Source organism: Sinohyriopsis cumingii, chromosome 18 (assembly GCF_028554795.1).
Source record: "Sinohyriopsis cumingii isolate HCF-2022 chromosome 18, ASM2855479v2, whole genome shotgun sequence".
NCBI classification, from domain to species: Eukaryota; Metazoa; Mollusca; class Bivalvia; order Unionida; family Unionidae; genus Sinohyriopsis; species Sinohyriopsis cumingii.
Window position 1 is genome coordinate 69,677,548 of NC_142978.1, and position 13,440 is coordinate 69,690,987.

Here is a 13,440-nt window from a genome sequence, read left to right on the forward strand (position 1 = left end):
GATTTGGATTTTTAAGGTGGCTTTAACAATTTTTCAGTCATGTCTGCAGTGTGGCAGTTTATAGTGATGTCTAGCATTGGGGCATAATGCCACAGTCATGTAGCATGATGTCCTACCCGGTCACATTATCATGACACCAGGTCAACCAGTCCTAACACTAACCTCTTAATGCTGAGCGCCACGCAAGGCAGTTGTTAGTGCCATTTTTGTAAGTCTTTGATATGACTCGGCCGGGGATCGAACCCACGACGTACCGCATCCGAGACGGACGCTCTAACCACTAGACCACCGGAGCGGTGTGTAATGACAATGAAGACAGTATGAAGCAAAGTCTTCATGAAGAAAATCGAATATTAGCTAGCAAGCATTTTTTTTATATAGTAATAAATGCCTGTACAGATTACTGGCTTTTAAATCCTCACAATTCTGTAGATGGTTAGAGTTCCATAAATTTACATGACCCAAAGGTCGTTTAACTTCACCAAACATGAAAGTACTAATGATGGAGATTTAGACATTGATCAAGATATCCACTGTTCATTAGTTGATATATTTGATCCAGATCAATGAAGAAAATAAATTTTCTCGTCAATACTTAATACATTTAAGCCCCGTACAACAGGTCCACAACGATCTAGTGCCATCAAGTACAGACACAGAAGACAATAAAAAAGAGGGTGAACCTCATCTCCGATGATATTTTTATAACATTCGTTAAAATATTGCTTTGTTTCTTTGTCTGTTTGTTGTGTGTGTTTTTGCTTATTTTTGGGAGATGTCCTCGTCCTATACGTTTTTACACCATTATGTCTACAAGAGGTACTTTTTTCTTTGCAATTTAGAACGCTTCTTCTGTCGTTTCCAAAACGTAAATTATTTAAGATTTGTCAAACGTTGTCATAGCTACATCATTCACCGAGTCACAATATGTTATTTTAAAGAAAACTTTGCATTTTGAATGGACTCTTCTATCCAATTATTTCTATAATCATTGTAGATTGACCGTATACAGATTACTACATCCACAAGCTGAACTGCAGATTTAGCTACATGCAAATGTGTATATTTGCTGACATCAAATACTTAACTGATCACTTGTTTGTACTGAAATGTTTGACCCCGTTACTTGCAAAGCTGGCGTGCCTATTACCAATGTTAAAATAATTTCAAGTAACATGGGAATCTGCATCTTTGCTGCACTATTTGAGTATATATTTTAAATGATTGTCCTCGCTCTACTATTATAGTTCTTTGACGAGGCTTATTGTTTCAGGACACCGCCGCCTTCGATCTTTTGTTCAGCGATTGAATAATGATTCGTTTTTAGTGCTGTCTTATATTTGCGACATTAAACTGGTTTGTTGCACTAATGCATTAGAAACTGTAGATGTTATGTTTTAGTGTTTCGTATATATTGGTTTTAAAATATTAATTTCTCCAGAGCTCTCACATATTTACTACTTGATTTGCAAAAGTAAAACACTATCTCATTAAGAAATGACACCACCAATGAACTGTTATAGGAATAAATAAATGATACAGGTATTACGAAATAGTGTTTACATAAAACACTGAAATAATTCAAAATTTAAAAATCCAGAAGTAAATGGATCACTATTACAATGTAATATACTTGCCTTTGCAATAAATTTTCATATGTAAGATGCTGTTTTGCAACTTTCCCTGAAATTTTAGAAGCCCAAGGTTTATATGTTTTATAACTTCAAGGATAAAACTCTGTTCTAGCGGAACGGCTGTAAGCCCTACAGAAATTGTGGATCACATGGAACGTGATGGTGTTCAAGTTAGCCTGAGATCGATCAGCCTAACAGCTGCCTGTAAAATCAAATGAATTGGTATGCAAGGTTGAAATATCTCAGACAGTACGACGAACAACATATTTTGAAAGACATGTTTTGTAATGACAAGAATATTTGCAATTAGCAATATTTGACTTCATCATTAAAGCATCTCTGCTAAATATGGTGCAAATTTATCAAGCGGTTTTCAGACCTTGTCTTTTAAAGGACCTTTATTTCATTTCAGATTACAAAAGTTAAGTACCAGTATGAACGTCGTTGATGCTACGATGGTCTCCGACACATCGGATTCCAAGATAAGACGAATTAAGAGAAAAATCTAAAAATAACAAACGTTAACTGACAACAGAAGATTAAGGGGGACGAATCACCACTAAAGAAGGATGCCGTCATTACGAAAGCAATTAAAACCTTGCTCATCCCTTTCCATTTATCTAAAAGAGATTCATATGATTTTCAGATGAGTGATTTACATCAAAGTGGTACAAACGTTCCGTGAAATAAAGTTGCTCTTGTATGAAGGGAGTGAAATGATTTGTAACCACAGCAGGAGGAGCTTAGTGTGAGCTTTACAAGAAATAGTTTTGAGTGTTGCGGACACGCATTGAAAGAAGTTATTTTAAACAACATCAAATATTGTGCCACAATTCTCAGTCCCAGTTAATTGAATAAGTAATAGCACAACTGCAAAACCATTCACTGCTAAGGATACTACTATGTTCACTGCGGAAACTTAGAATACCGATGTCCTGAATGTGATACTTTTTCATTTGTGAGCCTGTTATCCAACATCATAAGACTACTTAAACAAACACAAATTCAAATGAAGTTAAAATAAATTTTGCCGCTGTTCGTGTATTAAATGAGAACTAAAAAGAAAATGTTATACTTGCATTGTTAATGAGCTCTTCTCCTCCTCCAGACACTGTGTTAATATCATTACTTCACAGCCAAACTGCTTCTGTAAATATTATTGATACTTGCACTACTATTACTACTACTACTACAAATACTACTATTACCACTAAGAACAAGACAAATCGAGATTTGCAATCAAAAGTTCTTAAACATTTTATCCTTTCATATTTTTCTTTCCTTTTGTCATTTTCTTCTTGCAGTAACAAAATTGTTTTATCCTAGAATCCGCAGTACATTGCGACTGAGAGCTGTATATGTCAAGACGAGATATTCCCCCTATCAGCTTCATTTTCATATCTAAGTAGTCGACCATGCCTTCAAAAACTCCTTCCCCAGGTAAGGTTTTCACAAGGATTGTATAGTTAGCATTTGTATTTTCTATATATGTTTGCCATGACTCATTTGACTCGTTGAACATGTCTTCATTATAAGATTTGGATATAGTTGCATCTTGAATCTCTTTGAGTGTAAGACGTACACATTTGTCTTGATCATCGTTATTGAGAAGTATTTTGTTAATACTATCGACGATAAAATGTGACATATTTACAATCAATGGTAACGATTTGGGGACTGGAACCGTTGATTGGCATAAACAGAAGTTTTCTGGTATTCCTGCCTCTTTGCAATTTCTCGTGCTAGGTACACTTGAGAAAAGACTTACTGCTTCTCGACCTCCAAGATCCTCTCGGCGTGTACCATTATACCTTCTGTAAATTATATCTTGAATTGTTTGATGTAGATCAAACGCACTTGTTAACTTCTTTGAATTGCTTTGTAAGTTTGTATGCAGATCGGGATACTTTTCTTTCAGGTGTTCAGGGAGATATATAGAAAGAAATGGCATAGAGTTCTCGAGTCTACCCAGAGTAGTTGTGCTGAAACCACCCAAACGAAATCCATGGTCACTTACAACAATTAATACAGCTTTTTCCAAATGCCCTTCTTCCTGCAACCATTTAAATAGATCTGCAAATGTTTTGTCAGCTTTTTCTATTCCATTAAAAGCATCGTGTGTCAGCATGTTTAACCACGAGAAGCAAAATCTCAATTTTCTTTTATATTCGTCAAGAAAATCCCTGAAATAATTCAGCTGCAGTTTGTACTTTTCCATATTACCAAAGCAATATCCTGGCTTTACATTGTTTACAAGGACTGGTGTGAATCTCTCAGCAGCAAGGATAAAGGGTCTAAAGTAGTAGTCTGTTGGTGGCTGTCTGAATCCCATTCGATTACAGTTGAACGTTGAATATTGTGGTCGATCCTCTGCGTACATTGTGATGTAGTTCAGCATGGCGGCCTCTTTCCAAAGATAAGGCAGTGAGTCCAGATGTACTTTTCTATTATCGATACGTAGTTCGTCTTCACTGTTTCCAGTTAAAAGTGGGATCAGATTAGGAAATGTGTTGAGGCCGACTTTCATATAACCACTAAAATCATAAGCACTTAAATTATACATCAGAAAGTTATACGTTTTGGGGAGTTTTCTTAAGAATTGTGAACGAGAAATTGAATCTATTCCGAAAACGAAGATACTAAATTTGTCATCCGTTTCATCGCTCACAGCAGTTGTTGTGTTCTTTTGGTATCGCATATTGGTATGTAAATAGTCATAAATGACCTTTTTTCTGTTTCTGCATGTAACACGAAAAAATCTCTCCGGTATGAATTTTGGAAGATCAAACTTAGTGCTGCTACCATATTTGAAAGATATGTCTCCATTTTGACGTTCGATTATTTGATAGGAACAGTTCAGATCTTCATGACTGGAGTTATACCATGTAGTTAAGGCCGTGGTATTGCACTGCAGCACACCTTCTCTGTCGATGTAAATTAAAGATGGTGTTTCGGAGCATTTACTTGCAGGAGTCTTTCCCAGATATTTCAACACAGACTGGTGCCAAGGATTGAAAACTGGTAGTCTGCATGACTTCTTGGTGTCACTGAGTGGCAACATAATCACGGGGTCTTTTCTATGTGACATTACATGCACATGAATACACACACTTAGAACACACATAGATATTATCAGAAAGAAAAATTTTCTTGATGAAATGTATTTCGTGTCATTCATTTTTTTATTCATATTTATATTAATTAAATTGTTCAAATTCCTTCTAGAAACAATATGCTGAAATGCTATACAAATTAAGTGCAACTACATCCATTAGTTTTTCTGACATTCACAATACCATGACGTTCTGGTGTTGAACCAATCTTCACTCCGCCTGCTGACTAACGTATCGAATCGAAACTTCTTTTTTACCTGCAAAATCAAAATTGAATAGCTGTTAAAGACACGTACCTTTGTATTTTACTAGCTTTTACATAAACGTAGACCTTAAGCACGCACTTATGATTACTGTGCAGCAACCACCTTTCAGTACTGTCCACCGCCCCACTCTTTGAGTTCCATCCACACCCACTATTTGATTATGATTCAGCACCCACATTTTAGTACTATCAAACACCTGATTCTTTTATTACTATACAGCTCTACATATGTACCATCCAACACGCCGCATGTAGTGATTAAAAACCTGCGCTTAATACCGACAAATACGGTAGGTGTGCTTAAATATATTATACTTACTTACAAACCTGAAAAAGGTCGTTTTTTTATTTCAACCTTCACTCTTCATTAGTGGCCGCAGCTCCTTACTCGTCTGGCTCGATATACAGCCTGGTCTGGCTCGATATACAGCACATCTTGGAGTACATCCATCTCCACTCCAAACTGTTTTCGTGAAGACCATGCGCTGAAACCTAGGCTGGTTAGCCTCCATCTCCTTATGATCATCTATCGACTGTATTTGATGCTGCCCCTGGTCCGCTCCATTTCCTGTACCCTCATCCACGTTTGGTCGAGAAGTTGAAAATCTCTCTCCCTCTTCTGGCGCTCCGTTTACATCTCTTGTCATTATTGCTTCATTGTCTAGGACAGGGGTCTCAAACTCAAACCACCCTGAGGGCCGCATGAGGGGATTTTCAGTGGCCCAAGGGCCGCACCACCTTTGTGATCTCTCATGACACCTTGTGACGCCAATCGTTTTGCGGGCCACAGGATACGGCTTGGCGGGCCGCGTGTTTGAGATCCCTACTCTACAGTCTTATAGCGAAACTTGCTCTTACTGAATCTTCGTTGCACTGACTAACCTTGGTAAAGAAACTTCTTTGTTTGCATAATGCTGATTTAAGTTGCATAACTTTATCCTCTCTAATTTTGCCCGCGTAAGCGTCATATTTCTCACGGTGCATTGTTTCGTAGTGCCGACGCACGTTATACTCCTTCGGAACAGCTATCGTTTGTTGACAAACGAGTCATTGAATTTTATCGCTGACCTCATTGACAAAATATAAATCCTCCCATTTGACTTGAAAAACTCTCTTTTCGTCCGCGAGTTTTCTTTTTTCGAAACAGAAGACATTTATACGGGCTTTTATGTTTATAAAAATGCAGCAAAATCAACTTTATAATTCAACATCAACTCGATCACTTTACTAAAAAACCGGAACCGGAAGTCCGCATTAAGGACGACAATTAATAGAAAGACTACGAATAAATAAGTAAGTAAGAGTTTCTTATGGTTAAAATGGCACTAACGTTAAAGTTCAAAAGGCGGCGAGAGAAAAAGAAATAAATGAATAGTCAAATTTTTGAAAATCCTAAAATGCGTCGCGGGCCGCACAATATGCCCTTGCGGGCAGCATGCGGCCCGCGGGCTGCGTGTTTGACACCCCTGGTCTAGGACGTCTTTTACGAACTCCATAGCCGTTTTAAAACAGGTCGTCTCCCTCTTCATGTGTCTTGGGTGGGTGGAGGTAATATCTTATCTCCTATACTCAACCCAGGAGAGAGGTGCTTTACTCTCTAACTTGAATTGATAGTTTCCCTCAATTTTCCCACTCTGCAAAATTCATCTCTACACGATCGACGTGAATGACAAGATTGGGCGAACGCACCGTTTCATATACTTTAAACGTCCCTAACTACAGTACACAGAGGAAACATAATAAAAGTCAAGAGATATCACGCGCACCTAAAAGAAGCAATCCTTTATTTTCACGCCGATTTATGATACACAAGGGTAGTAGTGCTTATAAACACACGAAACTCACCCACAAACAGATTATAACACTGGTGAAGGTTTTAAGATTTAGTTGTAGTGGAAGACAAAGGCATAGACGTACAGACAAAGGCATTATATATTGACAATGATAGAGTAGTATCAAGTTTGGTTCCTGTCCTACACCGTTTCTTTTCCATCTCCTTGAAAGAACGTGTTCATCAAAGTCTTGGGCTGTTTACAGGAAAATATTGGTTTAGAAGAAAATGGTGGTTTTCGTTTCATTTTTCTGTTAATGAGCTGGTGCCTTACCCTATTCATGACGTAGGTCAACTTACTAATACTACTGCACATTTTCGTCTGTTTTGTCTAGACGACGATAAATGACAAAACCTTTGTTCCTTCGTTCGTTCGTTCTTTCATTTGCGTTTTGTGCAACCATACGGTCATGGAGGGCGATTTGTTGCCAACAAAGTAACTTTTCAATTTATCTTCCGGTGGTAGGCACGCAATTGCCGCCATTCGACACTTTAATACAAATAATGCGTGCTATTCAATTAATCGTTAGGTGGGAATGGTGTCACACACCTGACGACACCCTGGCTAAGTGCGAGCACGAACCTCCTGAATTTGGTTAAAGGGACTAGTAGGAAAAGGAGCTAGGCATTCGTCACTGCCTGTACTGCTCCATATGCGTGCCCGGACGTTGACTAGTAGGTGAAGACTGGTTGGAGTCCCCAAGCATCACAAAAGTTATATGAAACGCCAAGACTACACTACAAGTCAAATTGTTGCCCAGTTATCTAGAACTGACTGATCCACATTCCACAAAGTCACGCTTTTGTAACTTTTTCTAGCTATAACATTTTAGAATTTTGTGTACAAAGTCTACATAATGTTTCCAAAAATACAATTAAAAATAGGTCTAGGTGACCCATAAGAATATGCGGTCAACGTTGAAAAATTAAAGATACTATGTTTGAACTGTGGACAAATGGATTATATTTGTTTGCTAGATCAGTGGTAACAAAATGAGTTTTCAAGTCGATATGAAAACCCTCGTATACAAGGCAATTGATCAGTAGCAATGAAGAGGGTTGACGTCAGACCTCTAATTTCAGGACCAGGAATGGCCTAAGGTGTTCTGAAACATTTCTCATTGACTCATCATCGTATATTTGGCGTGTTGTTTCTGCCTAGGATGATCAATTTGACAATCACAATAGTGTTTTCTTATCAATTGCATGATTCGTGTAGCCACTTGACGAGCAAAACTGAACATTAAGCGTTGTTCTTGCTCTGGCCATCTTGACATCATAGCTGTATCTCTGACGTCTTTTACTATTTCTTCACTTGTGGTCTGTAACAGATGTTGTTCTCAATAGAAAGCGTTATCTTCGCCTATCTCCATATATTCTAGCTCTTTTTAATAGTCTAAATATTGTCAACTGTTTCATGCAAAATCATGTTGCTATATTGTTACGACTCTATGGTCATAAACTAAGTAACAGAAGAAGCAAAACTAACGAGTCTTGAAAAAATTAACAATTACTTAAATTATCAAATTTATAAAATGAAAGGGTAAGAGGAACTAACAGAATTCTGAATTGAATTCAAAGTAATCCTAAAATAACTTATATTCATGTCTAGAATAATTGATGTTCCAAATGAATTTCAGATCCTTGTATCTACTGGTCTGCCAGCAGAATAATATTTTTGTCCAATGAGCACATTGTAGTTCCAAAGAATAACCCAAACAGATGTTTCCTTTCACAAAATATCCAAACACAACATCAAATACATCTTCAGACTGATGTTACAACAAGAACATAATAAATAAGACTGACCAAAAGTGTCCCTCTCCACGAACTGGAATACAAGCATAAGAGTTGAAAACGTACTTTGCTACTACTAGCTACGTGACTCTTTACAAATATCCCACATCGTAAAAGAACCCACCTGACCTAACCGATGTAATGAGTGAGAATAACTCAATTCTTCCATGAACCCATCTGGCCCCTCCAGCCAATGAGAAATTACCCCAAAGTTGCTAAGCAAACAATGGACATTAGTGGGAAAAGTAGTAGTACAGGATGTCCCAGCAATAAGAAGAGAGATAGTGACAAAAACAACAGACATTCAGTCTCTGGCCACCCCACCAAGATTCAACAGATGAATTGAAACTAAAGGCAGACAGAAACTTCAAAGTTAAGGTAACACAACTATGCCAGGTAACAATATAGGGATTCCCACTATAAAAAATGCTAGCAAAATATCGACTTTTGTCTATATCATGGGCTTTTTGCTGAAAACTTGGTATGGGGGAAGTGAATGGGACCGAAGATGTGCTCGATGTTAGGATATAGGACATATACCCAAAGACTACCCCGACTCCATAGTACCCTGGACTAGGAACACCAATGCTGATAGAACAGAAACAAATGTAGAAAATAACCAAGTAAATGTAGATGGGGAAGATGAGGTAGAAAGGGGTGAAAACAGAACAGCAGAAACATACAATACAGTGCCAACATGTCAGATTACTCAGACTCAAATCCCTGACGATAGACAAAGTAGTGTTGACACTACATCCCCACCAAAGAAAATACAGTGGGAGAATTTCAGCAGAGATGGAATTGAACCTTCAACCAATCCAACCCAAAAGAACAAAGAAAGCAATTAAAGGGACAGTGCAAGAAGAGCAAAAACCTTTTTGAAAATTAAGTAATATATCTTATAAGGAATTCCGAAGAGGAAAGTACAATCTCCAGCTCGGCATATAAAGCCAAAATATTGCTCCAGGTAAGACAAGGCGGACTACGAGGAAAACGGGGAAAGCACTGAGGACAAATTTGTCACCTCTGTGCCTTTCAAAAGAAAGAGATGAAAAAAAATAACTCATCGGAGGAATGACTGACTATGCACAGGGGAAACACATCCGACCTGGGGAAATAAAACTTCTATCACGATGATTCACAATCAAACAAAAAACTATACAGCAATACATGACAAAGAAAAAATGAACATAGGAAATATAGAACAAGCTGCGAAACATACAAATGAACTGACCGGGATATGGAAGCAGACATACGAACTAACATGGAAAATGACATACAAATAAATAAATGTGGAACAGAAACGGAACTGACAAATAGTTGAACATGGAACGACTAGAAAAAAATGAAAACGAAATAGACGATATGACGCTAATGACTGATGACGAAGGCAAAAACGATACATAGATGTCCAGTCATGGTCAAAATAAATATATTCTAGACAAAATAATAAACAAAGAAAGATATTATACCATTTTTTTAATTGCGTACCATTGGAGGAATAACACCTCAGAATGGCAACATTACATACCAATAAAACCTCAGAATGGCAACACTACATACAAGCGGGATGAATAAAGATAAAATAAATAAATTTCATGGTGAAACGAAATAATACAATAAAATACTAATGCAGGAGACACACATTACATATATGAAGAAAAGGAAGTATACATAAGAGGCAACCTTAATGCAATATTAATATCAAATAATAATGAAAAGGGAAAACACGTTTTGGGGACACATATAACGTGGGGGGGGGGATATTTTAATGGTCGCTTGGTGCATATCAAGATTTATGGCTGGCACATACTAAATGTATCGAGATATCGCAGCCTAATACAATACTAAAAAGGTAGAGTTTCTGTCTAACTTCTGTTGTGGACATAATTAGGTCGGCAGGGAGTCGAAACGAGTTGGTGCTAACCGTTCTGAAATCGTTCGCACAAAGGACTTAAAGTAAAATTGATGGCTGCGTTTACAATATGTGTTCTTTGATTATCAGGAACATGATATACTCAAGAAACTAGCACGTGATCGCTATGCGTCGCTTTTTCTAAAAGTCATAATAAAATTTAATATATTATCCTTGCTTTGTCTTACATATTTAAAAAAATAACTTGAAATTACCTCACATCATAAATAATAAATATTGAAATATATATTGGAATAGTTCTCCTTCAAAGAAACACAATTAATACTTCGTTACTTGATATGCCATGAATAAAACAAATCAAAAAGGATACTGCAATCACATCTAATACACATCTTAACTAGAAAACAATTTTAATTCATCAATTATCATAATTTTAATAGAATTTTCATAATAATGCGCAGAGATTCATTGAAAAGAACTGATACAGTGCATAGTAACAATCAAGATTAGTATGTATTGTTCAAAGATATATAATTATATCTGACAGGATTATCAGTAAAAGAAATTCAACAGTTTCATTATGTATAAGCTCAGTTTGACTTAATGATCTGATTTATGCAGATGCCTTTTAAGAATATTAACATGTTTAGTACAAAAACTAATACCACCAAACAAAAAGGTATATATATATATATATATATATATATATATATATATATATATATATATATATATATATATATATATATATTATTGCACATACATAGGTATTAGCCGCACAGAGTACACTCATACATACATTTACATGAATAAGTTAAAAAGTAAATCAATTGTATCAATTCGAAACGATGACAGAGGCTTTATGCTGTGAAATCAATATTAAATAATCTGATAAAGATTATCAGAAAGACACTAAGCTTATATTTCATAGCATGACGTAATCAACAATGTGTTGAACGTGCCGTTAAGCCAAAAGTAAAACTTCTCTCAGACGTAGGTGTCTGACATTCATATCTTACAGTGTTTTAGTGCTATAACAGTGGCAGCAGCAGCAGCAATAATAATAATAATAACAACTACTACTACTACTACTAATAATAATAATAATGATAATACTAATAATAATGAACCCAGCTCGAACAAGTAATTAGGCAATAATGATTATGACCATTATTGTTATTATCATCGTTTTTATCATAGTCGTTCTCCCTATAACAACAATGCAAAAGAGCAACCATTAATTGACCTTGACCCAAAGTAGTGAATGTAGATTTTATATATACCACATTTCTTATTTTTATAAAGTAATTTAAATAGGCAATATTTAAAAAAAAATATATATATATCGTATTTACTAAGGGTCAAAATAGTATTATGTTCTATACCGTCCAATTGGAAACTTCCGTTGTGCAGTCAGTGATCCATTGTATTCAATCCACATAATTGATTTGGGAACAACAAGAATACTTCAAGTCAGAAGTACACATCCAGGTTCACGTCATGTATAAATTGCAGTTTACTTCTGGTTTAAATGAAGCACACAAGTGCATTTTGTAGAAGGTTAGCTTTAGGTGCGATTGTTCACAAGAGACCCATAATTTGTATAGCTAGAGGAATGTTCTCTATTCGCGAAAAGTCGTGATAGGCTTAGATTTAAAAAAAAAACGAATGGGGTTTTATTCAGCAGAAAGTAATATTGTACACAGTGTGCAACAACAGCAAGTACAGCGAGTGTACACTGTAAACATAGAACTGATACGTATCATAGAACTGATACGAATAAACTACATTTTACCTGTCTATAGTAAAAGTCACACGGGTCATGTCAGCGCATTTGAAGATACATTTAAAAACTAATTTTACATTTTACAATTTATTCGTAATATTGTTAAAACAAAGTTGATTCAATCGTGATTTTCGAGTGATCTGCGCATTAATTGTTTTCACATAATTTCCAGACGAAACTTATCGATCGCTATGGACATTTACAACGGCAATTCGGCATTACACTGGGTCAAGAACGTTCATATTGGATTGAGCTATTACTATTGCAGGATGAATCAAAGTACAATCGTGTGAGCATGAAGTTGCGCGCATTTTCATTCATCCCATGCATGGATGTTCGGCCATGAATGATATAAATGAGTAATAATAATAATGTTTGTTGTTATTTTTTTCAACCACTTTTTCTGCCTTGTTAAAAGTTTTGACATGTTTGTACACACAAGGAGAGAAATATGGCTTACATCACATATACAACAGTGCAAAGAGACTTGCGTCACGCTCAAGAAACCAAAAAGTGACGAAACACATTGGTGCTTGCTAAAAACAATGCTTAGACAAGTCAGACTTAGAGACCATCCCGCGTGTTGTATGAGCACAAAAAGCGATAGCCCCCAGTAACTATAGAATAGCCAGAAGACGCAAGCAATAACGCCAAAGCAAGACATACAATGTATATTATTTTATCATGTACAGAAAGAATCATTCATCCAAACAGCAAGATTAGTCTGAAAGGTCCTGAAGAATCTATTAATTGGAAAAATGTCTGATCTAAGAAACTAGAAGAAAAAAACTTCAACGGTTGTGATGGTAAGGATGATGATAAGACAGCAATACAGACATAGCTTACTATCGGCACGTAAGTCAACTCAGATATCTTACCACACGTATTCCAGTGTTCCGGGTAAACACCTGTCTGTGACACTAACTGGGTGAAACAACTGATAGATGGTCTCATTTTTATGCCTTAAATAAACACCAGCGGTATGGAGGAACATGAAACCTTACTGATTAAAACCAGTGACAAATGTATGGTCTGAAAATGCGTAGAAAACACGAAAATGTATAAATCATTATAAGGCGAGGTATTAAGGTATGTCACTAACAGCATCGTTAACTATTCAGCCAACAAATTTCAATGA

The 13,440-nt window shown here is 36.3% G+C and overlaps 1 protein-coding gene across 1 annotated transcript; it reads right to left on the reverse strand.

Moving 5' to 3' along the window:
• Window positions 1–1,593: 1,593 nt before the first annotated feature.
• On the reverse strand, window positions 1,594–13,231 carry LOC149776918 (uncharacterized). Its single transcript, XM_089941629.1, has 2 exons — window positions 13,181–13,231; window positions 1,594–5,004 (listed from the first exon to the last, which is right to left on the reverse strand). Exon 2 carries the CDS (start codon window positions 4,822–4,824, stop codon window positions 2,893–2,895), a length of 1,932 nt encoding a protein of 643 aa, XP_089797755.1. The 5' UTR covers window positions 4,825–5,004; window positions 13,181–13,231; the 3' UTR covers window positions 1,594–2,892.
• Between the last annotated feature and the right edge of the window lie 209 nt (window positions 13,232–13,440).

Bases quoted from the DNA above. Each gene is read 5' to 3' on its own strand.
- LOC149776918 (XM_089941629.1), bottom strand. From the start codon at position 4,824: ATGAATAAAAAAATGAATGACACGAAATACATTTCATCAAGAAAATTT.